We start from the raw sequence: 26365 nt of genomic DNA, 5'->3' as shown, positions 1-26365 counted from the left end.
GGAAAAGGGGGTATTAGCCTAGTTATTCCTTAGAGTGTAAAAAGAGAGGCAGTGCCCAGGGAGGGAGATTGTAGTATCTCTTTTTGACATTGTGCTAACGCATCATGGAAATGCTATTAACTTGAGTTTGGCTAGCTGAATATCTGGGTAGAGGTCTAAGTGGTGGGGGAGAAAGATGAAGGGTTTCTATCCAGCTCTCCCTCCTCTCTCTCTCTCTCTCTCTCTCTCTCTCTCTCTCTCTCTCTCTCTCTCTCTCTCTCTCTCTCTCTCTCTCTGTATCTCTCTGTATCTCTCTGTCTCTCTCTCTCTCTCTCTCCCTCTCACCCCCCATCCTCTCTGTATATGTCTCTCTCTCTGTCCAGCCTCTTTACCCCTGCTTGCTGGAGCATGGTGAGTGAGTAGCCGTCCAAGCTGAACATACTGCTGTGTGAAGTGTGACGAAGCCTGCTAGCACTAATGGCATGAGGTCTCCTCAGCCATCCGAGCTTGACAAGAATGCTATTCTCTGAACCAAGCTTTAATTGTTCTGATGATCATAGCTGGCGGTGGTGCCACAGAATAGCCCACAACTAGATGGGTATACGAAGATGGGAGCACTCAGAAAAAGAAAAATGGCTTTTGACACGCTTCTTGCTTGAAGAATAGGACAATGCTAGACTCCATCCTCGCGAAAACCTTTCTGCTCCAAAAAAGATGGTTTTAGAAATGTTTGGGTGGACGCTGGAGAGTGTGCGTGACACATATGATCTGAAAGATCCTTTTCAAAGCATGTAGGTTAGACATAGCGAAGATATTACACTGAGCAATGCTTGCACAATGAGTAAACACAAGGATACAGACACACACACACACACACACACATACAGTGCAGGGAGATTGCTGATTGTGTAATTTGCCACTGTAGGCCATTGTTTGTTTCAAGCGTTTTATGGACCTGATCAAAAGAAGGGAAAATCAATGGATGGAATGGCAAGCTTTGAAGGTGTAACCATGCAATAGGATGTAAGACTTCATGCAGGAGGCTATGGCCATCATACAACAGACTATGTGTCATCATGAGACTGGCTGTCATTCACAGCCAGGTATTAGGCTATAAGCCCAAATCTTAAAACAACTTTGGGAAATGACTCGATTCACCATCATTCTGTTCAGAATGGCCAATAGATAATCGTTCTGTTTTTGAATTTGTCGCTCAGTTTGAGTTCTTTGGGGCCATTTGCAGTTCAATCAGAATGATTGGTTCAAGGCCTTGAGTGGTTCTGCTTTCTTTGTTTTTTTTTGCAGCACATGATGGCAAAAGCTTTTCAGAAAATACCAATTCTACCTCTGAAAGGGAAAGTGCTTTTCGATTTCCTTGAAAAGTATTGCTACATGCCCACGTTTCATATTGATTAGAGGCTTCATAGTTCAACGGTTGCTTTTTTTATTAATGCATGGCAAAGTACAGCCACTATCTGTTTTATGATGATGATGATGATGATGGTGATCATTAAACTGATCATTTGAATCTTTTATCATCATAGTCTTCTCCTTTTTAAATCACTCCAACAACTTTTCCTTCCTGCAAAAACAATGATCATATTTGTACTGAGACAACAGGGTTCCCACTTCAATAGTTAAAACCCTTTTCCTTCCATTCAAAAACAGTTTATGAGGAACAGTCTCCCCCATCTGCTCCCTGCTAGGCTGTGACATCAGATCTCTAGTGGAGTGGCATTTTTCATACACTCCCTCTCCTCCTCCTCTCTCCCTTTAAATCCTCTTACTCCACACACACACACATAAACACACACACACACACATCAACACACACACAGACAGTGGTGGATTTGTTTTCGCTCTGAAGAGGAGGATTAGAAGATCAAGGAGGGGAAGGCCTCAGCTCTGAATCCGCCACAGCAGTTTGGTTTAGAGTTTAGACCAAAAGCCTTTTCAACACAATGAGACACACGCTGAAACTCAAGCATGCCGACCGACTGCATGGCTGGCTCTCTGAAACCCACCCCCATGATGGGATAATGGGGGTGATATTGTCCCACTGATGGCTTAATGTAGTCAACCCATTAAGTCTATAAGGAGGATATTTTCGAGGGATATTTAAGTATTAGAAAACATGTTTTCTGATCTTGTTTTCATTGTTCCACATATTGCTGTATGTGTAAAGTCTATCTTCATCAGACATCAATGTAGTGTAGCGTGTCGATGTGAGGCTGGAGGCTAGAGTGTGAATGAATACACTGTGACACATCAATCTGTGGGTGTTTGTCGCACACAATGTTCCATTGTGCCCTAGCTTGGCATTGTCATTGAACTATCACGACAGTGTTCTTTCTACCTCAAGGCTTGAAAGTCATCTGGAGAGTGATAGTCTGGAGGCCAATCTTTTGTATGTGAAAAAATCTAAAGATGGTGGCTATTGTTCTGTATGATCTGGCCTTGTGAAGGGTTGAGAGTGGCAATGATACATTTTGATTCTAGGCACACTTTATGCTAAATTAATCCAAGTGAGGATGCCAATTTTGGTTCTGTTAATACAAAACCAATTTCACGGATCCCCAAGCATTAGTTTGAAGCCTGTTGTGCCTTGACGTCTCGATTACATCATTCATTTCATTTACAGTGAGCCATCTGACGGTCGTCTCGGGGTTCTCTGACTGTCTCATGCCTTCACACTCGTAACACAATTTAATGGCAGGATTTCACTACAGCAGCTATGTAATGGCCATAGTAGCCAATTATGTTAAGCTATGTAGATATCCAGCTCGAAGGACCATGAAAAACAATGTCCCACAGTCCAGTAGTGGGTAGGCTCAGAGAAAGGTGCTGCTTACAGCAACATCACAATTTAATAAGTAGGGATATTGTCCATACGATCATCCTTATACCTCATTTTACTCTGCTTCAGCCACAAGAACAAATCATCGGGCTGGCCTCCCCCCTCTGGATCCTGGGGCACCCTGCCGGGACCCCCCTATGGCTGGGACATGGGCTCTTCCAGGGACGGCCGAGACTACTTCAGCAAGTAAGTACCATCCTTCCCCAGTGTCCAGGCCCAAACCACACATCCCCCCTAACAGTTGCAAATCATTCCACTTCTAGGCCTAATTCAAATCTACCTCACTCAGCTATTAACATTCAAATCACTTGTTTTAGCATTATAACACGTGACACACTGTCGCTCAGGGAGTGTGCCTTAGAATATAAGTAGTGAGTGTGATCACATACATTGTTTGATTAATAGTCCTGTAAGCTATAAAAACAAATATGTATAAACCCCTAGTAATTTATTGGGTAAGAAACCACCAACGTTTCGGCATCACTGTACCTTCTTCAAGGTCCTGCCATAAACTTTAAATGATCCTCTGATCAAATTTCCCACACATGCTTCATAGGGTGTGACAAAGTGTGATTACTCAAAACGTTAGTTATGACAGGTGCTAGTGAAAGCGTACGCTGTAATGGAGATTCCTAAGGAATATGAGGACTAGTGTAGAGTTTGTAAAGGTCAGTCATTCCTATTTTGTCTGGATATTCCGGACACGTCAAGTTCTCCCATGTCCTGTAGCAACAGTATGCCAATGGAATAGTGATCACCCCCCCTCCCCACCCCCGTCGCTTCATCCCCGTCTGACGTAGACTGCCTCAGTGTCTGGAATTCTTTCGGAATACTGATTCCCATTGCTACTTCTGTGGACACATAAAACACACCTTTTCCCCCCTGGGTGACGCAGGACTTCTGAACAAGGAAAGGGTGATGTCTCCTATCTCTAGATGTGTCACTAACATGAAGGCTTCTTTGATCCCAGTGAGAATGGGATGACGTTTCCAGAGATGACACCGTAGTGCAGATAAGGGAGCGTCACAATTGGATTTCTAGGCGTGATAAATAAATGGATGAGGACAGGTAAACAGAAGAGATTGTTCTCCTAACCTAACCTAGAATAACCTACTGTTACAGGTTTAGTGAATGTTGTTGTTCTCCTTCATGGCAAAGGGGAATGTGTGAGTGTGCTTGCCTGCCTACGTGTGTGTGTGGGCGTGTATGTGCATCTCCATCTTTAAGCGAGCCGTACCATCTGAGGTGTAGGACGGGTATTAGGAGGATAATATATGGCTGGTCTCAGAGCAATATATCTGCCTTTGTGGCGATATATTTCTCTGATTGGCCTGAGTATAATAGAGGGGTCTCCCTATTGGGCATAAAGGACTGAGTGGATTTCAAATATATCACCCTCTCTGTGCACTTGGGATAATGATAATACACTGAACCCTCTGAATCCTGAATCCCAGACAGTCCACACTATTGATATTATCCTTTGATATCCAGGGAATATTAGACATTCCAGTGTATACTGTGCCTTTGGTGTACCCATGTATGGATTACCTGGTCCCGGTCTGTGTGGATCCGCTGCAACATCAGCATCGGACCTTCCAGGGCACAGACGCCAGTGAACTCTGAACTCTGACCCTTTGCCCAGCTCTTGGAGATTAAACCATGATCAATATACCTGCGTGTAGATCACCTAGGGTACGGGACTGAAGACAAATCATCATGAAAGCTACAGTAAAGTAGTGAAGCTGTATTGAAACTAGCCCTGAGAAAATGGACCTGAACAGAGAATGGAGATGCCTAAAGAGTGAATGGATTATATAACCCAGAGATACTTCATATTATCACAGAATCAATAGACATTAGTTGAAAAGGGGAATGGACAGAACCAATAGGAATAGGTAAAGAGAGGGCAAAAAACGATTACCATGGAGGATGTAGACTGTGGGTATGGTGCAGTGGGTACATCAGAAGCACAAATGTAGGATGCCACACCCAATCACATCACTGATGCCAGACGGTGAACCTTAACCTTTGACCCATTGGAGATAATAATGGTCAGGTGTGTGTGTGTCACAGGAGGTTGGTGGCACCTTCATTGGGAGGATGGGCTTGTGGTAATGGCTGGAGCGGAATTAGTAGACTGGTATCAAATACATAGTTTGATACCATTCCATTTGCTCCGTTCCAGCCATTCTTATGAGCTGTCCTCCCCTCAGCAGCCTCCACTGGTGTGTGTGTGTGTGTGTGTGTGAGTGAGTGAGTGCAAATATGTCAGATGGTTTAGTAATGTTATGTAGCACAATTTAAATTAAGTGGGAAGTGTCTATTTTTAGAATGTTGACCCCACCCAGATATAGGGTGCCAGACTGCTGATTGTTTCTGTAAATCAGGTCATCACTGTAAATAAGAATGTGTTTTTAATTGGCTTACCTGTATAAATAAAGGTAAAATAAAAAATAATAATTACTGGAGTTAATAACAGAATTCCACACTGATCCCACTACCCTGTCACCGGTTCCTCTCAATTGTGAGTATGAAATGACTGAACACTCAGGCCCCCTGGCATCAAAAATGTCAATTGAAAAATAAGTAGAAGCCAATTTTATTAGGCAGGGAACAAAAGAGTTTGGCTTGAGGCCCACCCAATAGTAGGGAAAACACTGTTCTAGTCAGGAGAGTCCTATGTCCTTGGTCTCCTGTTGGATCAGTTTGCACTGAGAGGCTGCTCTATTGAGTCTGTCTCTGATGATGCGTTGCCTGTTCCTGTTTCCCCTCAGCCATGTGTCCCAGAGCAGCTCCCTGGAGGAGGTGCACCGTCTGGATGGGGTGCAGCTGGTGCCCCCTGCCCCCCGGCTGTTGGAGATGAGACGGGATCCCGTCCTGGGGTTCGGCTTCGTGGCCGGGAGCGAGAAACCAGTAGTGGTTCGCTCCGTCACTCCTGGTATGCATCTAAGTCCCACCAACTGCCTACATCTTACATGACCCCTCCTGGTATATCCCTCCGCCTACATCTCCCATGATGATCACTGACCAAACTCTCCTGAAGATCTCTAATTTAAAGCCATATCAATATACATGACACTCATATCAGAACAGGGCTGTAGCTGTTTCATGGGAACATATACAGATATATACAGAACCAGTCAAAAGTTTGGACACACCTATTCATTCAAGGGTTTTTCTTTATTTTTACTATTTTCTACATTGTAGAATAATAGTGAAGACATCAAAACTATGAAATAACACATATGGAATCATGTAGTAACCAAATAAGTGTTAAACAGATTTAGATTTTAGATTCTTCAAAGTAGCCACCCTTTGCCTTGATCACAGCTTTGCACACTCTTGGCATTCTCTCAACCAGCTTCACCTGGAATGCTTTTCCAACAGTCTTGAAGGAGTTCCCATATATGCTGAGCACTTGTTGGCTGCTTTTCCTTCACTCTGCGGTCCGACTCATCCCAAACCATCTCAATTGGATTGAGGTCGGGGGATTGTGGAGGCCAGGTCATCTGATGCAGCACTCCATCACTCTCCTTCTTGGTAAAATAGCCCTTACACAGCCTGAAGGTGTGTTGGGTCATTGTCCTGTTGAAAAACAAATGATAGTCCCACTAAGCCCAAAACAGATTGGGATGGCGTATCGCTGCAGAATGCTGTGGTAGCCATGCTGGTTAAGTATGCCTTCAATTCTAAATACATCACAGACAGTGTCACCAGAAAAGCACCCCCACACCATAACACCTTCTCCTCCATGCTTTACGGTGGGAACTACACATGAGGAGATCATCCGTTCACCCACACCGCGTCTCACGAAGACACGGCAGTTGGAACCAAAAATCTCAAATTTGGACAAATTTCCACCGGTCTAATGTCAATTTCTCGTGTTTCTTGGCCCAAGCAGGTCTCTTCTTATTAGTGTCCTTTAGTAGTGGTTTCTTTGCAGCAATTCGACCATGAAGGCCTGATTCACACAGTCCCCTCTGAACAGTTAATGTTGAAATGTGTCTGTGACTTGAACTCTGTGAAGCATTTATTGGGGCTGCAATTTCTGAGGCTGGTAACTCTAATGAACTTATCCTCTGCAGCAGAGGTAACTCTGGGTCTTCCATTCCTGTGGAGGTCTTCATGAGAGCCAGTTTCATCATAGCGCTTGATGGTTTTTGCGACTGCACTTGAAACTTTAAAAGTTCTTGAAATGTTCCATATTGACTGACTTTCATGTCTTCATGTCTCGTTTCTCTTTGATTATTTGAGCTGTTCTTGCCATAATATGGACTTGGTCTTTTACCAAATAGGGCTATCTTCTGTATACCCCCCTACTTTGTCACAACACAACTGATTGGCTCAAACGCATTAAGAAATTCTACAAATTAACTTGTAAGAAGGCACACCTGTTAATTGAAATGCATTCCAGGTGACTACCTTATGAAGCTGGTTGAGATAATGCCAAGAGTGTGCAAAGCTGTCATCAAGGCAAAGGGTGGCTATTTGAAGAATCTCAAATCTCAAATATTCCATATGTGTTATTTCATAGTTTTGATGTCTTCACTATTATTCTACAATGTAGAAAATTGAAAAAAATTGAAAAACCCTTGAATGAGTAGGTGTGTCCAAACTTTTGACTGGTAGTGTATGTTCCTACATGTAGTTTAGAAATCTACTGAATATCATATTGGTACAAAGTGTTCCAAGACATTTCAGTCAATGCAAATTACATTGTAGTGTATGTGTCATGGATACCTTTACTGTTGAAGTCGGAAGTTTACATACACCTTAGCCAAATACATTTAAACTCTGTTTTTCACAATTCCTGACATTTAATCCTAGTAAAAATTAGGATTACCACTTTATCTAAAAAATGTGAAATGTCAGAATAATAGTATAGAGAATTATTTATTTCAGCTTTTATTTCTTTCATCACATTCCCAGTGTGTTAGAAGTTCAAATTAGTATTAGTACACTCAATTAGTATTTGGTAGCATTGCCTTTAAATTGTTTAACTTGGGTCAAACATTTTGGGTAGCCTTCCACAAGCTTCCCACAATAAATTGGGTGAATTTTGGCCCATTCCTCCTGACAGAGCTGGTGTAACTGAGTCAGGTTTGTAGGCCTCCTTGCTCGCACACGCTTTTTCAGTTCTGCCCACAAATGTTCTATAGGATTGAGGTCAGGGCTTTGTGATGGCCACTCCAATACCTTGACTTTGTCCTTAAGCAATTTTGCCACAACTTTGGAAGTATGCTTGGGGTCATTTGCGACCAAGCTTTGACTTCCTGACTGATGTCTTGAGATGTTGCTTCAATATATCCACATAATTTTCCTTCCTCATGATGCCATCTATTTTGTGAAGTGCACCAGTCCCTCCTGCAGCAAAGTACCCCCACAGCATGTGCTTCACAGTTCGGATTTTGTTCTTCAGCTTGCAAGCAACCCCCTTTTTCCTCCAAACATAACGATGGTCTTAATAGCCAAACAGTTCTATTTTTGTTTCATCAGACCAGAGGACATTTCTCCAAAAAGTACGATCTTTGTCCACATCTGCAGTTGCAAACTGTAGTCTGGCTTTTTTCTGGCGGTTTTGGAACAGTGGATTCTTCCTTGCTGAGCGGCCTTTCATATTATGTCGATATAGGACTCGTTTTACTGTGGATATAGATCATTTTGTACCTGTTTTCCTCCAGCATCTTCACAAGGTCCTTTGCTGTTGTTCTGGGATTGATTTGCACTTTTCGCACCAAAGTACGTTCATCTCTAGGAGACGGAACGCGTCTCCTTCCTGAGCGGTATGACGGCTGCGTGGTCCCATGGTGTTTATACTTGCGTACTATTGTTTGTACAGATGAACGTGGTACCTTCAGGCATTTGGACATTTTTCCCAATGATGAACCAGACTTGTGGAGGTCTACAATTATTTTTCTGAGGTCTTGGCTGATTTCTTTTGATTTTCCCATGATGTCAAGCAAAGAGGCAGTGAGTTTGAAGGTAGGCCTTGAAATACATCAGAAGCTTCTAAAGCCATGACATTCTTTTCTGGAATTTTCCAAGCTGTTTAAAGGCACAGTCAACTTAGTGTATGTAAACTTCTTACCCACTAGAATTGTGATACAGTGAATTATAAGTGAAATAATCTGTCTGTAAACAGTTGTTGGAAAAATTACTTGTGTCATGCACAAAGTAGATGTACTAACCAACTTGCCAAAACTATAGTTTGTTAACAAGAAATTTGTGGAATGGTTGAAAAAAAACGAGTTTTAATGACTACAACATAAGTGTATGTAAACTTCCGACTTCAAATGTATATCCTTGGATTAATTCTGGCTTTTCCATCGACCTTTGAAGTGTCAGTAACACTTCAGTGTCTATATTTTGGTTAATAAGAGCAGTTCATGCATTGTCACATGTTTGTAGTATGACATTGATGCCGTGGGGTTTTTCACGCGCAGCACTTTGTTAGCAGGGACACTTGTCACATCTCTATCAGCCTAGGGGGTGTTTCAATAATCAGTGTTTGATCAACAATACAATATAATAACCACTATTGTCATGATCCAGTATTATTAATGAATATAATAGGAATATGAGGGTCGTGTTAATTCTAATGAGACTTTTGGCCCTGGTGTGATGTCATCTATCTGCCTGACTAAATAAATGCATGAGGCAGCCACTGCCATGGACTGTATCTCGCCTAAAGCACCCTCTAAGCAATTATGGATTCTTGACGTAACAATTATCTCTTGATCTTAATCTCCACTACGCTGTACAGTGGGGAAAACAAGTATTTAGTCAGCCACCAATTGTGCAAGTTCTCCCACTGAAAAAGATGAGAGAGGCCTGTAATTTTCATCATAGGTACACGTCAACTATGACAGACAAAATGATATAAAATACTTATTTTCCACCCATAATTTGCAAATAAATTCATTAAAAATCCTACAATGTGATTTTCTGGATTTTTTTTCCTCATTTTGTCTGTCATAGTTGACGTGTACCTATGATGAAAATTACAGGCCTCTCTCATCTTTTTAAGTGGGAGAACTTGCACAATTGGTGGCTGACTAAATACTTTTTTTCCCCACTGTATGTGAGCTCAGTGAAACACAGTGCTATATTGGTAGCTTTTCTCTGATCATTAGTGTGACAGTTACTAGGCTGTCTTCAATGGCACAATGCAATTGGACATGCAGTGACACCAATCAAATTACTTTTGTTCTCATATGACAATTTTACTGAGGTATAGTGATTGTTAGTCGTGAGTAACACTAATCACTGATTGATTACATGATGGACGTTGGACAATCGGTCATTTAGGTATTCCATGCTGTTTTCATTTTAACCCAATAATCTACTGAAAGACCATGACATATTAAACATTATAAGTCAACGTTATGAGTGTTGCTCATCCAGTGCTTAGTGTAACTACAGACTGAGACTACAAAACAGTTGTCATTATATGACTAAGTGAGGCAGAGGGTTCCTCTCTCAGCTTCTCTCTATTCTATTCAGATGTGTGGAGAGTTTCTGAGGCCCCCTACACTCTCCCCACATCTCCTCTCCTCAGCCAGTGTCATCCATCAATCCATTCATTCAAAACTCCACTATCGCGGGAAACAGACTTTCCTGTTGGAAAATAATTAGCGCTTTCAGAATCGGTGCAGGTGTTGGGAACAAAGGCCCATCTTCATTTGTCTTGTGTTTCCACAACACAAGCAGAGAGATTCAATTGCCAGCGCCGGCTGAGAAGCTCGTAATCTCCACAGGAGAGAGTGGGACGCAGACAGTGTGTTTTTGAGAAAAATGTCATGAGTTAATTTTCTTTGGTGTTAGTGGGCAGTGCTGATGTTTGAAACCAGATTTGAACACAAGATAATGTGAACATGGAGCATTGTTAACGACAAATGTATGTTCAAATTCCTGACAATCAGTGTGTGTGTGTATGCATGTGTGTATGCGTGTGTGTGTGTGTGTGCGTGTGCCTGTGCATTCATGTGCCTGTGTGTGTGTGCGTGTGCGCGTGTGTGTGTGTGTGCGTGCGTGAGTGTGCGTGTGTGTATGCGTGTGTGTGTGTGTGTGTGTGTTTGCAGGAGGTCCGTCGGAGGGAAAGCTGATCCCAGGAGATGAGATCATCATGATCAACGACGAGGCAGTCAGCTCAGCGCCCAGGGAACGAGTCATTGACCTCGTCAGGTAACCCTGTCTGTCTGTCTGACTGTCTGACTTAATGTCTGTTTATCTAGGGTATTCAGCATAGGTAACTATGTCCAGTTGTGCCAATAGCTGTTATCTCCCATGGTCCTTCAGGCGCCAGACTTTTCAGGCACTTTTTGCTTTGAGGAAATAATTTCATGACCAATTATTTCTGTCAGCTTAACAAAGTAGAGGTGTTACAAACGATTTGGTGATTTGATGGCTGTAATTTCCAAGACACATCCAAACCATGCCCTTAGGGGAGCACATCTTGTGTCCTGTCCTTCATGTTGTAGTTTTTATTTTGTGATTATGCGCTCAGAAATGTGTCTAGTGTAGTGTAAACACGGCTGACATGTTGTATTACTGAGGGATGACCAGACTTGATCAAAGGGACATAATGTTGTGGAGCTAGCGTCTGCCTTTGGTCGTTTTTCTATTCAACTCTGAAAAGTGAACATTGCATTTTCGTGACTGCATTACTTGATTGGGCAGCTCTCACATTTTCCTATCCAATTATTACTGCATAAAACTCAGCCAAAAGCTTGGGTAATTATATTTTCTAACATGGCAGACATATGACATTTAATTAGAAATTGATAAATGTCAGAGTCTGAAGTGAGGCTGTGTTCTTGTCTGTTTGTTTGTGGAGACGTGAAAATGTTTAATAACATTTCATCCCCCCAGATACCAGAATATGGTTTGTGTGTGTATGTGTGTATGTGTGTGTGTGTGTGTGTGTGCACGTGCGTGTGTGTGTGCAGCATGTGCGTGTGTGCATGTCCATGCGTATGTGTGCCTCCGTGTGTGTGTGTGTGTGTGTGTGTGTGCATGTCCATGCGTATGTGCGCCTCCGTGTGTGTGTGTGTGTGTGTATGTGTGTGCACGTGCATGTGTGTGTGCACGTGCGTGTGTGTGTGCACGTCCATGCGTATGTGTGCCTCCGTGTGTGTGTCTGTGTGTGTGTGTGTGTGTGTCCCTTAGTTCATTACATTGGATTGGAAATCATTGATTTTCTGTTTACGTTGCCATTAAATCGAAGTCATTCACTGTAACTATCAGTCAATTAAATGTGCTTTTCTACCTCCAGAAACTGTAAGGAGTCCATTATGTTGACTGTTGTCCAGCCATACCCTGTGAGTATGTTTATTTTTTTAGAACTGGTCATGTTCTTTATAATAACAAGATGTAACATTTCTGCACACCTGACACAAGGATTGGTTTCATCCTGACCGCCATGCTAAATCTCTCTGTTCTCAGTCGCCCAAATCAGCGTTCATCAGTGCAGCCAAAAAAGCCAAGCTCAAGTCCAATCCGGTCAAAGTGCGCTTCGCAGAAGAGGTCATCATTAACGGTCAGGTTCCGGTAAGTTCTCCTCCTGTCACATGGTTGACAGTTGAATTGATCCATTTGACCTTTGACCTCCAATTGAACTGACAAAACTGATTAGTGTAGATTTAGTTCATATGAATGATATCTACTTTGGGGGTTTTGTATAAGTAAGGCTCTGTTCTAATATCCACACCAGAATATCACTTCAAATGAAGCAACGTATTGGGGATGCATTCTAAATAGTATGGATACTGGAACACAGCCTATAGTATGTGTTGGTATACAATTGTTTATCTGGCTACATCCAGACAGGTCAACAACGCTAGCAAGCAATGTAAGGTCATTCCTTTGTACTGGAGGTCTTTTATGTCCTGTTTCCACCTAGAAGGCAGTGAAGGACAACTCTGTCCTCTTCATGTAGGCTAATGTATGTCTTGTCTGTCATTCTTCTGTGTCTCGTTTCCACCCAGAACACAGTGAAGGACAACTCTCTCCTCTTCATGCAGAACGTTCTGAAGGTGTACCTGGAGAACGGGCAGACCAAGTCGTTCCGGTTCGACTGCAGCACTTCCATCAAGGTGTGTGTGACACTTTGGGGGGGTGTCCCTGTTTCCATAATCACTGTAGCGAAATGAGAGGAAATTAATGGAATATGGCATGGGGACTCAACCTTGACTTGAAATGCAAATTGCATTCTAACCACCTTAGCTACACGGGGGCAGAAAATGAGAACCAAAATAAAAGATAGTCTTGTTATTTTTTTAATCATTTGGTATTAGGACATTGAAATTGACCTTTGGTTATGATGTGATAGGATGTTATCATGACCCTACAAGAGAAGCTGTCCATCAAGTGCATCGAGCACTTCTCCCTGATGCTGGAGCAGCGGACGGAGGGATCGGGCAGCAAGCTGCTACTCTTGCATGAGCAGGAGATGCTAACTCAGGTAGGAATTACTGTAGGCATGCTAACGCTAAGTCATTGATTTGACCTTTACTTATCCAGGAAGTCCCATTGAGGTCAAGAGACCTCTTATGGTAGATATACCTAGCCAATTCATGACAGAGATCAATCAATGAATCAATCAACCAATCAATTTATATAGCCCTTTTTACTAGTGCTTTGCAGTTTACACTTATGCATTTCATCTAACAAGAAGCAACTGGAGCTTCTTCTTTCTGACATAATTCCTACTAATTTGAAAAAGAAGAAAGAGAATCCTAAATGTAACTGAACTAGACACCCTCTATCCTATATCAGGAGGATAGGTCTCAGTATAGCTGCAGGTCCAGGTTATTAACATCCCAGAGAGAATGGAGAGAATGGCAGTCATTAATCTGTTGCTAGCCCAGAGTCACACTAGTGATCCCGTTCTACTTCCTAAACGCACTCCCACCTCGGCCTCTTCAGTAGCCTATAGATAAGAGGGAATTCTATTCCAGCACTACACCACAATCACACTCCAAGCTTCTAGCTGAGACAGCCAAAGTATGCATCCGAAATGGCACCCTATTCCCTTTATAGGTCACTACTTTTGACCAGTGTCCCATAGGGTGCTGGTCAAAAGTAGTGCACTAGGGAATAGGGTGCCATTTGGGACGTACACAAACACTTCCTGCTCAGTATTCACAGAGCGACTCAAGAGCACAGCATGATTTATCAAGTCCGGCACAGCAGGGCGCCTCTGCTTTCAATGGTTTAATGAAAGTGTACTGCGATCATAGTGAGGATACTTTTAATATGCATCACCATCATCCTGCATAGACAGCCCTGTGATGGTAAGCAATAATGGAAATAACCGATGAATAACAAATTACATTTTCAAGGACGAAAAGAGATATGTAATATGTTTTGTTATGATTCTTGTAAGGGGCTGAAATCTGTAAGCTCAAGACGTTATCTAGAACTTCAAAGGGTTCTTCGGCTGTCCCCATAGGAGAACCCTTTGAAGAACCCTTTTTGGTTCCATGTAGAACCCTTTCCACAGAGGGTTCAACCTGGAGCCAAAAGGGTTCTACCTGGAGCCAAAAAGGATTGTACTTGGAACCAAAAAGTGTTTTCCTATGGGGACAGCCGAAGCACCCTTTTGGAAGCCTTTTTTCTAAGAGTGTACCTGTGAAGGAATTAGGGAAGGAGGACAACCTACTGACCAGTGTAGCACTTACAGTATATCTCCCTCTGCGTGTCTTAATGAATTCCTGTCCCTTGACAGAGGCCAAGAACCTGTCCAATGGATCCAAATTAGCCTGACTGCAACAATGACTCACCCTGTCCTTAGCACTGACCTTACCATCCCATTATGTACTTAGGAATGCATTTACCTGAGCATTTTATGAAGTTTGACATCATACCTAGCACCTTGAGGGACCTTGCATTTGATGTTTCCATTTTGATGTGTCTGTATCTCTTTCACATCAGACTTTCTTTCCTATCCCTTTCTCCCCCCCCTTCGTTTCAGGTGACACAAAGGCCGGGGTCTGATAAGATGAAATGTTTCTTCAGAATCAGCTTCGTCCCCAAGGACCCGGTGGATCTGCTCAGACGGGATGCGGTGGCGTTCGAATACCTCTACGTTCAGGTGAGAGCACCAAAGGAGACCCAATCATAGTGGAGCATAACACAAGACTGCGCTCCTGTATTCTCAGGTGAGCTTGTCTAACAAGCATTGAGACTTTAGCTTGTCAATAATGGCCTTTTGATCAATTACATGCATATCAAGTTCAAGGTTCCCATCCAAAATTGGTTGGTTGTCCAAGGTTTTAGGCTTAGTCAGATCTTCATAATATTTGCTGTGCGCTTGGGATTGACTAATCAAAGCAATATTGCTTCTATGTTACTGACAACAATGCCAGATTCTAGCTTGGCCTTCCTCTACTTGTAAATAGAACAAAATGCATATATTTTGAATGGCTTGAGGCCACTAGTTCTAACTGTCCCTCCTGGTCTAGAGCTGTAACGATGTGGTTCTGGAGCGCTTCGGCTCGGAGCTCAAGTATGACGCCGCGCTCCGATTGGCCGCTCTGCAGATGTACGTCCTCACTATGACGACCAGGCAGATGCAGAAGGTCTCGCTCAAATACATCCAGTAAGTTCAGCTCCTTCACATTCACCTTACTGTTGTTGTTGTTGTTGTTGTTTTGCACTGACAAATGGGCGATGGACCTGCTCAAAAGGACTCTTTGTACTGGTGCATAATAAGCATGGTTAAAAAGGTGAACACTAATTAGCATTATTTCCATGACCTTGAATATCAAATGCCTTCTTAATTTCCAGGAAGGAGTGGGGTCTGGCCCTTTTCATCCCACCAGCAGTGATGACCAGCATGAAGGAGAAGAACATTAAGAAAGCACTGACGCACATCCTCAAAACCAATCAGAACCTAGTGCCTCCAGGAAAAAAGGTACAGTACGGATTCCATCGTCAAAGCTCTCTCTCTCTCTCTCTCCGTAGATTGTCTGCTTGGCAAAGCTGCCCTCTAGAGGAGTGTAGCTGTCTCTGTTTGCTTTCTTTTTTTTTGCTTCATCATCGACGATAATGTCGATGATGTATTATCCAAATCATAATTGAGACAGAGAAATACAGTCAAACCTATAAACAGTTAGTGTATTTTTGTTAACCCCAATATATTTTCCTCTGTCTTTCTTTCCTGTAGTTGACTGCGTTGCAGGCAAAGGTGCACTACTTGAAGTATCTCAGTGACCTGAGGTTGTATGGAGGGAGAGTGTTCAAATCCATACTTTTGGTAAGGCCACTAGTTGTAGCTTTCCCTATTTCAGTTATTGGTCAAATAGAAAACCAATCCGTATCCCAATAGATATCGTTCCTAATCCATATCCTGCCTTCTCTCTCTCTCTCTCTCACACACACACACACACACACACACACATACACATGCACATGCACACACACCCTCACCCCCAACACCCACCCTCACAGCAGGGGGAGAAGCAGACAGAGGTGACCTTGCTAGTGGGGCCCAGGTACGGCATCAGTCACGTGATCAACGCCAAGACCAACCTGATGGCCCTGCTGGCAGACTTCAGCCATGTGAACCGCATCGAGATCCTCACAGAGGATGATATCAATGTCCGCGTGGAGCTCCATGTCATGGATGTCAGGGTAAGGAGTGGGGCCTGGGGTGTGGAGTTGACACAGTTAAGAGAGTGGCTTGAGGCTTGGGCGGCAGGTAGCTTAGCGGTTAATAGCGCTGGGCCAGTAACTGAAAGGTTGCTGGTTCGAATCCCTGAGCCGGCAAGGTGGAAAAATCTGCTGTTCTGCCCTTGAGCAAGGTAGTTAACCCCCAACAACTGGGCACCGATGATGTCGATTAAGGCAGTCCCCCGCACCTCTCTGATTCAGAGGGGTTGGGTTAAATGTGGAAGAAACATTTCGGTTGAATGTATTCAGTTGCGCAACTGACTAGGTATCCCCTTTCACAAAAAATCAGCAGATACCCATAAGGCATCATGCCCTGATCAATATTAGCTGGCTAATAAGTAGAAAAACCAGTCTGTACATAAATACTATTCTTGCAAGAGCACATCCTCGTATTCTCTAATATTTGTATTTCTTTATATTTGATCTGTAGCCCATCACGTTGATAATGGAGTCTAGTGATGCCATGAACCTGGCGTGTCTGACAGCAGGGTACTATCGACTCCTAGTGGATTCTAGGAGATCTATCTTCAACATGGCCCACTGCAACAGCATCGCTGAAGAAATGGGTCGGTCAACCTAGTACTATGTGGTGTGTGTGTGCGTGTGCGTGTGTGTGCGTGTGTGTGTGTGTGTGTGTGTGTGCGTGTGCGTGTGTGCTCTTCTGTATACATGTCTATTATATCCAGTATTTTGTCAAATTGTTGAAGTGAGTTCTTCTATTAAACAACAGATCAGGACAATCTTCTGGAGTGGCCGTACAGCACTTCGTTAGGCAACTGTGAGGACCCCAATGCTGCCAGCCAGGACGAGCGTTACAGCGGTGACATGGACTTCTCTAACAATGGAGGGAGAGAGAACAACCTCTCTCCCTACATCCCCGAGCCCCAACACCATACCCTAACCCTGCAGCAGAACGAGAGGCCGTCGGAGAGGCAGAGGAGTCTCCAGCCCCCACCTCTCCCCCCCGCCAGAAACAAACCCCAAGACTCCCCCCGGAGCGCCAAGGTCTCCTTCATCTTCGGAGACCCCCCTTTGAACACTGTGAACCCCCAGAACTTAGGTTACGAGCGCCTGATGGATGAGAGTCCCGAGGTGCCCGAGCACAGGCCCACAGCCTACTTGCACAACAACGTCAACAACACAGGGGACTTTACGACCCAAGTGCCCGTGCCCTTCCAGTTTACCGACGGCAGGCCGCACGTAGTCTACAGCAACATCGGCGAGGAGCTGGTGGATGAACCGCTGCTAAGGGACCTTTGTTATGCAGACACCATGGACGACGCCGAGGATGAGGACGACGCCAGCTGTGAGGAAGACTCTACCGGGATGGGAGGGGGGGAGGATGGCAGCGTAAGTGTAGGGGGCGGGGCTACATCGGTGAGCAAAGCCACGTTCCTCACCCTCTCGGGCTCCAGCGATGACATCATCGACCTGACCTCACTTCCTCCCCCCGAGGGGGGCGATGACGAGGATGATGATACCGACGGCGTCCTCCATTCATTAAATCTCGCCATTGCCGCCCCGCCCCCGGGGTTCAGAGACAGTTCTGATGAAGAGATCCCCGAGGGTCGCCCTCTGGCCACTGCCAACAACAGTGACATGCCCGTGTCGTTGATCGACGCTGTCCCCACGGGGACGCATGGCGAGGGGAGCGGCAGGGAAAGGAGGCTGGAGGATGCCATGGTGACCACCCTGCAGGCGCTGGAAGCCCTGTCCGTGTCCGAGGAGAGGCCACACCCACGCCCACAGCGACCACAGCCCAACAGTAACCCAGGTCTTTACTACTACCATCATTATGCCTACATCACTTAGGCCTGTAGTTTACAGCAGTCATGGCCTTGCTCTAGTTTTGGTTTTTCATTGTTCACTGTTCAATGCTGTGCTTTGTGATCAGACCTGGACAAAATTAGGATGTCTTCAAACTTTGTTTAAAGTGATATAATATAATTGTATTACTTTTATGTAGATAAGGTTGAAAGAAGCTCAACTGATTATTTTCTTCTCTCTGGCTCACGTAGGTGTGCATATATCTCGAGCTTTCAGTCCTGAGTCTTCCTCTGACTCAGGCAACGAGACCAACTCCTCAGAGATGACTGAGACCACGGAGCAGGCCGCCGCCCACAAGCTCATCCACGAGAACCACAGGCGCCTCCTTATCGCCACCTCAGAGGGCTACCAGCCTCTGACGGAGGAAAAGACAGACTTCCCCGTCTCGCCCAGAGGGGCCACCCAAAACAAAGCCCACAGCCCCTCCCACTATCGAGACGGAGGGCCGCAGTCGTCCGCCACGCTCCCTAAACAGACCCTCCATCCAGATGCCATAGAGCTGGATCCAGAAACCACTGATTCTCTGACTAACCTCTCCTCCGGCTTCAGCAAGCGACCCAACTCCGTGGTTGTTGGAGGGAAACGTCTAAAAAAGTTGGCCGACACCAACGGGAAATTCAACACGTTCAGTACCAGAGATGGCCACAGGGGGAGCCAGCTGGATGTGGAGCGTACCTCATTCTGCGAGAGGCTGCAGAGAAGGCCGCCTCTTCCTCTACCAGAGAATTCCATCTCCATCATGGCGGAGAACCTGGCGGTGAACAGCCTGCCGAGGAGTCACCACAGCCTGCCGCGCCCCCCTCCCCCACACCCTGAACGGACAGAGCCTGAGGAGGATCCAGGGGAGGCTGCAGGGGGGGACACTGGGGCGATGGGTGGCCAGGAGGAAGAGTACCTGGGGGGAGCGGCAGGTCCCTTCCCCTCCTCTCCTAACAAGAAGCCCCGGGACCCCCGCGGTGTGCAGGGAGATGCCCCAGGAGAGCAGCTGCAGCAAGTGAGGCAAGGGGTTGCCCGGCTGTGTGAGTACCACCTAGCCAAACGGATCTCGTCCCTCCAGAGCGAGGCCCACAACTCCCTGCAGGGCTCCCAGTGCTCGTCACTGGACGCGGGCTGCAGCACGGGGAGCAGCGCCTGTGGCACCCCAACGGATTCGCCCCTCTGCGCCCCCGACGGTAACCGCCACCCACTTTCCGAATCTTCCTCGTCCCTCAGGGTTTTCACCTACGAGGACAAGGCTCCCCACAGCACCCCGGGCCAGATCCCTGGGGGTAGGGACCTCCACCCCCAAGCAGACCCCGCACTCCTGCGGAAGATGCTGCCCAACATACACCCTCCTGGGTCAGACACCAGCAGAGAGGGTTCCCTCCGGTCTGCCAAGATGAAAGAAACCACAGGTAGTACAGCTAGAAGGAGTAACCTTCAAAATGATCTGCATGCCAAGACAGCCTGTGTAAGGGGTGCTAACCCCAAGGAGGGGAGCGAGGCCTATAGGCAGCTCATTAACTACCTGACAGTGAGCCAGATGCACCAGGGAGGCAAGTTGCACAGTGCAGGCCTGGGAGGGGGAGTCAGGAAGGACACTAGGAGATATATAACCAGTAATCCCCAACTGATAGAGATGGTTAGGAGTAAGGGGAACACCGTTGGCCGATATCCCTGCATGCCCCCCTCATCCTCCTCACCCTTCCTCAGCCCGAGTCTAGTGAACCCCAATGCAGCCACCTCACGGGGCGACAAAGGCCCCCGACCGTATCACTCCGCCACGCTTCCCGCTAAGTTGAAGAGCAATCCTGACTTGCATGCTCAGAGACCCGCTGACAGTCTTGAAGTAAGGCCCAGTGGCACAGAGAGGAGGAGCTCCTTTTCGGGCCTCGAGAGTGAGTTAGAGAGGGGCGCCATCGACCCTGAGGTCGAGCGGTTCCTGTCCCTGAGGGACAGCGTCCATGGAGGGGGCGGGGGCATGCTCCACAGGCCCCCCTCCAGGGCGCGGAGTGTGATGTCCCAAAGCGGTGCCAGCATATGTGGCCCAGAGGAATGGCTCAGGTCTGACTGCAGGACAAAGCATGCCGTCCGACAGGCTCTTAACGATTCTCTCTGTTTCTCTACTGCCCCTAGTGTAGCTCGCACAGAGCAGCTGGGGACGTCACTGGGAGCGGAAGCAGGAGACCACCCATCAGCATTCACTAAGCAGGCCAGAGCCTGTGCCACGCCTCCACCCCCCCCTCCTCCTCCACCACCTCCTCCACTTCCCCTACCAGCCAACATGAGCACCCACAACTCCACTGTGCCAAAGCAGGAGTCCACCGTCACACACAGACAAAACCACATCCAGTCAGTCACAGCCAACCCCCACCACCAGTGCGAGCCCAATATGAACAGCCTCCAGCGAGGCAGGGACTCCAATATGAACAGCCTCCACCTGGGCAGGGACTCCAGTACAAACAGCCTCCACTTGGGCAGGGAGCCCAGCACCAACAGCCTGCAGCGGGACAGGGAGCCCAGCATCAACAGCCTCCACCTGGGCAGGGAGCCCAGCATCAACAGCCTCCACCTGGGCAGGGAGCCCAGCATCAACAGCCTCCACCTGGGCAGGGAGCCCAGCACCAACAGCCTGCAGCGGGGCAGGGAGCTCAGACGGAGCACCAGTAATGTAACTGCGGGCTCCGGGAGTGTGGATGTGCTCTTCGACAAAGGCAGAACCAAGTGCCAGCAGCAGCAAGGACCAGTTGACCCCAAACTACAGAGGAGACCCACGAGGAAGAGGCTGTCGAAGAGCTACTCGCAGGGCTCGGTAGCATCCACATGCTGGTCGGCTGGGGGCAGAGACAGCCGGAGGGCCTCAGTGATGTTCCCCCTGCAGAAGGATGCCAAGCACATGAAGGGCTCGCAGAAACTGGACTCGGGCAGCCCCTGGAGGTGCCACGGTCCCTTCAGCTACTGCTTCTTCAAGAGGAAGAGCCAGGCGGAGGAGGATGAGGTAGAGGGGGGCGAGAGGGACGAGAAGTCCAGGCGCTGCCGTGGCGGGGAAATGGAGGAAGCAGCGTCAATCTACGGCCCGGCCATGGACGCAGCAGGCGACCAGCTCTACAGCGAAGTCCTGACCAACATGAGCTTCAGCGACAGGCTGTCGCGCATCAACACGCTCAAAGACCGCATGTACGTCTTCCCCGTCGGCTTCTCAGACGTGCGCCGCGACGCCAGCGAGCTCATCGCCCTAGTGCGCTCGAGCGTCGGCAGGGGGGACCGCGGCGGCCAGGTGCCACAGATCACGGCAGACCTGTCTCAGTACAAGCAGCTGCTGTCCATCGAGTCTAAAGAGCTGGGGCGGGCGTGTCGCAGGATGGCCCAGTCCCACGGCAGCCCAGAGGAGATGCTGCTGGCCATCACCTGCAGTTTCCAGGTGCTGTGCTGCCTGTCTGAGGCATGCATGTGCCTGGTGAGGGGCCTGGGGGCATCAGCTGCCCAACAGCAGAGGGAGGTGGTGGCCAAGGTGGACGAGCTGGTCATTAACTACATCTGCCTGCTGCGCGCAGCTGAGACGGCGTCCATCGGAGTGCCCAGCGACCACAGTGTCAATGCCCTGGTCCGCCACTCCAGCACCATGTCAGCCATCGCCAACGCACTCACCCGCTCCCTCAAAACGCTGCTTAGCAAGTAGTAGGATGCCCAGCCGGCGGCAACGTCTTTTAGTGTTATGTACATTATGCAAAGCCATACAAGTCCAGACCTTTGTAATAAGAACTGATGTTATTATAGACTGTGTACAATTTATTTTCTATGTATAAAATGTACATACAGTACATATGATACACTATATGAATATATAAATTGCTATAGACATTTTGAGAGGTCATTGGGAAGACATGTACTCTTTAATGTGATATTGACGATGCAGTTTTAGGTTGCAATGTGGAGAGGATTGACCTACCGGAGCACTGAAATTGCACTGCATTTAGCACTCCTTATTGTAATTTCTAAATTATTTTGACATGTTTTTTAAAAACAAATACAGAGGGCATAAATATATAATGAAAATACATAAAATATGTAAGCAAGTATCTCATTAAAGAGCTTTTAAGTCGATCAGGCAGTGTGTAATGTTTCATCATTTTTTACATTCTTTCATTGTATGTGTTTTAATATGATCCTCTTGGATTCAATGGTGTCCTTGAACATCTATGTATCAGATGCCATTTTATTTATCCGACCATAAACATAAAAATCCACTCAATATTTTTTCAGCTTCTCTGACCCATTAAAATGTTTTACATATCTGAGTGTAATGGTGTGTCTTCACATGCTATTTCATTTGCTCCACTAACATCTCGTAGAAGAACTCCATTCAGTAAAACAAATATTAACTCGTGCACTGTCTCATTTTTCTACACCCTAGGCCTAGTAGCTAGCTCTAGCTACAAAAAAATGCTAATGCCATTTTGAACATTACATTACATCTTATTCATTTGGACATAAAACAATCTATTAATTTAAAGTGAACAGGAGGCCCTTTTTTCCTAGCGTGGTGCTTCTCATGTGAGCATAGTAAGAGGGAGTGTATCTCCAAGGGGTTGACAAAGGTTTCTGTGTGTGGATAAAAGAGGCACTTGAGGTATCATCTGACTACAATCTCAGAGTTAATTCAAGTTAAAACACACAGATCCAAAGTTCTTCAAGGGTAAAGGGGGACTGTGAGGACATTTTGAAAGGCCAAAATCTGTAAGAGACCATTCCTTTCTGACTCTTTGGCCAATGTGCTTTTCAAACCAACAGTATGTGTAACTATTACACCTTGATTACACCGATAACGTCATTGCGCAAAATAGTATGCAGCATCATCTGCATATGTGTGCAAAAAAAGTTCAACATTCACCTTCTGCTACCATTTCTGTCAAGCAGTCTACGCATACAGTTTGACGCATACGTTAGCTAAATGCAACGTATGCACCACACAGAACGCACTGCAACTGCCTCTGCAACGCAATGCTGCAAGGCAAACGCAGCGTTCCATTGGATATGAATGTACTTCTGGTGTACCAAAATGCAATGACGCTGTCAGTGTGATCGAGGCGTTAGTCAGTCATAGTGTGTGGCAGGACATGCAAATACATTAGTGCAGTCAAAATTTTGATGTTCCTGTTTTATATATATTCCCACAGTATGAGGTTGGAATAATACTGTGAAATTGTGAAAATTATGATAATGCCCTTTTAGTGTAAGAGCTGTTTGAAAAGACCACCTGAAATGTCAGCCTGTTTTGGTGGGATGGGGTTTTGGCCTTCCATGGTGATATCACCATGCTATAAATTAGTTAAAGTTTCAATATGTAACTTTTTAGGTGACCCGACCAAATTCACATAAAAATGTGAGTTATAGATCTGTCATTCTCATTGAAAACAAGTCTAAGAAGGGTTAGAGCTGTTCTATCTGCACTATTTCTATGCTTCCCATTCTTGAGTTTTTTTTTGCGTATTTTACTTTCGGTTTTGTACATACACCAGATTCAAACAGCTGAAAATACAATATTTTTGGTTATGGAAAATATATTTTACAGCGGTTTAGATGGTACAATGATTCTCTACACTATACTTGCTTGTTTTGCCACATAAACTGAAATTAGGCAAACTATTAGAATTTAAGCAACCAGGAAATGCCGATTTCTCCATAATGCACCTTTAATAGACCAATAAGAAAGAGAGTTCGAAACCTCTCTGCCAATAACAGCTACATTTCAGTTTTTCCCTCCCCACTCAGACCACTCACAGACAGTCCTAGCAAAATCCTTGCTTGAGAAATTGCCCTTTGCTAACCAGCTATTTTTGTTTCTTTTTGACCATTTTCATTGAAAACAATCACAGTAAGGTACTTTTTTGTTCCCCAGAAATTATTTGATATTGCGATAAAAAAGTCTGCATTGGACCTTTAAGAAAGGAAGAAAATCATGATAGCTGCACCCTGTAAAATGTGTAAAGTGAACCTTTGCAACTGCAATGTATTGGCCATAACTTTACCAAATGCTCTATTGTTGGTTGAACTGAACAGTAATATTCTCATAAGGAGACAGGAAAATCACAATCAGTAGAACCTAGGTCTAACATGTTGTACTATTAGGCCTACTAGCATTATTGTGATCTGCACAATGAACAATAGGCTGAAAGACACATTCCACACTACATTGTTGTCAGATCCCGCTATGCCCTCCGACGAACCATCAAACAGGCAAAGAGTCAATACAGGACTAAGATTGAATCGTACTACACCGGCTCTGACGCTCGTCGGATGTGGCAGGGCTTGAAAACTATTACAGACTACAAAGGGAAGCACAGCCGCGAGCTGCCCAGTGACACAAGCCTACCAGACGAGCTAAACCACTTCTATGCTCGCTTCGAGGCAAGCAACACTGAAGCATGCATGAGAGCACCAGCTGTTCCGGATGACTCTGTGATCACGCTCTCCATAGCCGATGTGAGTAAGACTTTTAAGCAGGTCAACATTCACAAGGCAGCTTAAAAGTTTTCAACATGTCCCTGACTGAGTCTGTAAGACCAACATGTTTCAAACAGACCACCATAGTCCCTGTGCCCAAGAACACTAAGATAACCTGCCTAAATGACTACCGACCCTTAGCACTGACATCTGTAGCCATGAAGTGCTTTGAAAGGCTGGTCATGGCTCACATCAACACCATTATCCCAGAAACACTAGACCCACTCCAATTTGCATACCGCCCCAACAGATCCACAGACGATGCAATCTCTATTGCACTCCACACTGCCCTTTCCCACCTGGACAAGAGGAACACCTACGTGAGAATGCTATTCATTGACTACAGCTCAGCATTCAACACCATAGTGCCCTCAAAGCTCATCACTAAGCTAAGGATCCTGGGACTAAACACCTCCCTCTGCAACTGGATCCTGGAGTTCCTGACGGGCCGCCACCAGGTGGTAAGGGTAGGTAACAACACATCTGCCATGCTGATCCTCAACACGGGGCCCCTCAGGGGTGCGTGCTCAGTCCCCTCCTGTACTCCCTGTTCACCCATGACTGCATGGCCAGGCACGACTCCAACACCATCATTAAGTTTGCAGACGACACAACAGTGGTAGGCCTGATCACTGACAATGATGAGACAGCCTATAGGGAGGAGGTCAGAGACCTGGCCGTGTGGTGCCAGGATAACAACCTCTCCCTCAACGTGACCAAGACAAAGGAGATGATTGTGGACTACAGAGAAAAAAAGAGGACTGAGCATGCCCCCATTCTCATCGACAGGGCTGTAGTGGAACAGGTTGAGAGCTTCAAGTTCCTTGGTGTCCACATCACCAACGAACTATCATGGTCCAAACACACCAAGACAGTCGTGAAGAGGGCACGACAAAGCCTATTCCCCCTCAGGAGACTGAAATGATTTGGCATGGGTCCTCAGATCCTCAAAAGTTCTACAGCTGCACCATCGAGAGCATCCTGACTGGTTGCATCACCGCCTGGTATGGCAACTGCTCGGCCTCCGACCGCAAGGCACTACAGAGGGTAGAGTGTACGGCCCAGTACATCACTGGGGCCAAGCTTCCTGCCATCCAGGACCTCTATACCAGGCGGTGTCAGAGGAAGGCCCTCAAATTTGTCAAAGACTCCAGCCACCCTAGTCATAGACTGTTCTCTCTGCTATTGCACGGCAAGCGGTACCGGAGTGTCAAGTCTAGGTCCAAAAGGATTCTCAACAGCTTCTAACCCCAAGCCATAAGACTCCTGAACAGCTAATCATGGCTACCCATACTATTTGCACCCCCACCCCATCTTTTTTACACTGCTGCTATTCTGTTAATTATTTATGCATAGTACTTTAACTCTACCCACATGTACATATTACCTCAACTATCTCAACTAGCCGGTGCCTCCGCACATTGACTCTGCACCGGTACCCCCCTGTATATAGCCTCCCTACTGTTATTTTTATTTTACTTCTGCTCTTTTTTTCTCAACACTTTTTTGTTGTTGTTGTTTTATTGTACTTTTTTATTAAGAAAT

At 45.9% G+C, this 26365-nt stretch overlaps 1 protein-coding gene across 3 annotated transcripts in view; it reads left to right on the top strand.

Annotated features, from left to right (window-relative positions):
* LOC121535966 (FERM and PDZ domain-containing protein 4-like) overlaps positions 1–22609 on the top strand; it is a 52356-nt gene extending 29747 nt beyond the window's left edge. For 2 of the 3 annotated variants that reach the window (XM_045209263.1, XM_045209264.1), the window contains exons 2-15: positions 2906–3022; positions 10918–11020; positions 12111–12156; positions 12281–12385; positions 12823–12930; positions 13167–13298; positions 14811–14930; positions 15301–15437; positions 15626–15752; positions 16005–16094; positions 16289–16471; positions 16941–17076; positions 17241–18284; positions 18529–22609. In XM_045209263.1, coding sequence (XP_045065198.1) covers positions 2906–3022; positions 10918–11020; positions 12111–12156; positions 12281–12385; positions 12823–12930; positions 13167–13298; positions 14811–14930; positions 15301–15437; positions 15626–15752; positions 16005–16094; positions 16289–16471; positions 16941–17076; positions 17241–18284; positions 18529–21995 — 5915 coding nt within the window. In that variant the 3' untranslated portion in view covers positions 21996–22609. Of the gene's footprint in view, positions 1–2905; positions 3023–5610; positions 5775–10917; positions 11021–12110; positions 12157–12280; positions 12386–12822; positions 12931–13166; positions 13299–14810; positions 14931–15300; positions 15438–15625; positions 15753–16004; positions 16095–16288; positions 16472–16940; positions 17077–17240; positions 18285–18528 lie in introns of all 3 variants that reach the window. The other variant, XM_041843207.2, reaches the window with a different exon arrangement.
* Positions 22610–26365: the final 3756 nt, after the last annotated feature.

Source organism: Coregonus clupeaformis, chromosome 29 (genome assembly GCF_020615455.1).
Source record: "Coregonus clupeaformis isolate EN_2021a chromosome 29, ASM2061545v1, whole genome shotgun sequence".
Classification (NCBI taxonomy): domain Eukaryota; kingdom Metazoa; phylum Chordata; class Actinopteri; order Salmoniformes; family Salmonidae; genus Coregonus; species Coregonus clupeaformis.
This window is presented reverse-complemented; position numbering and strand designations above follow the sequence as displayed.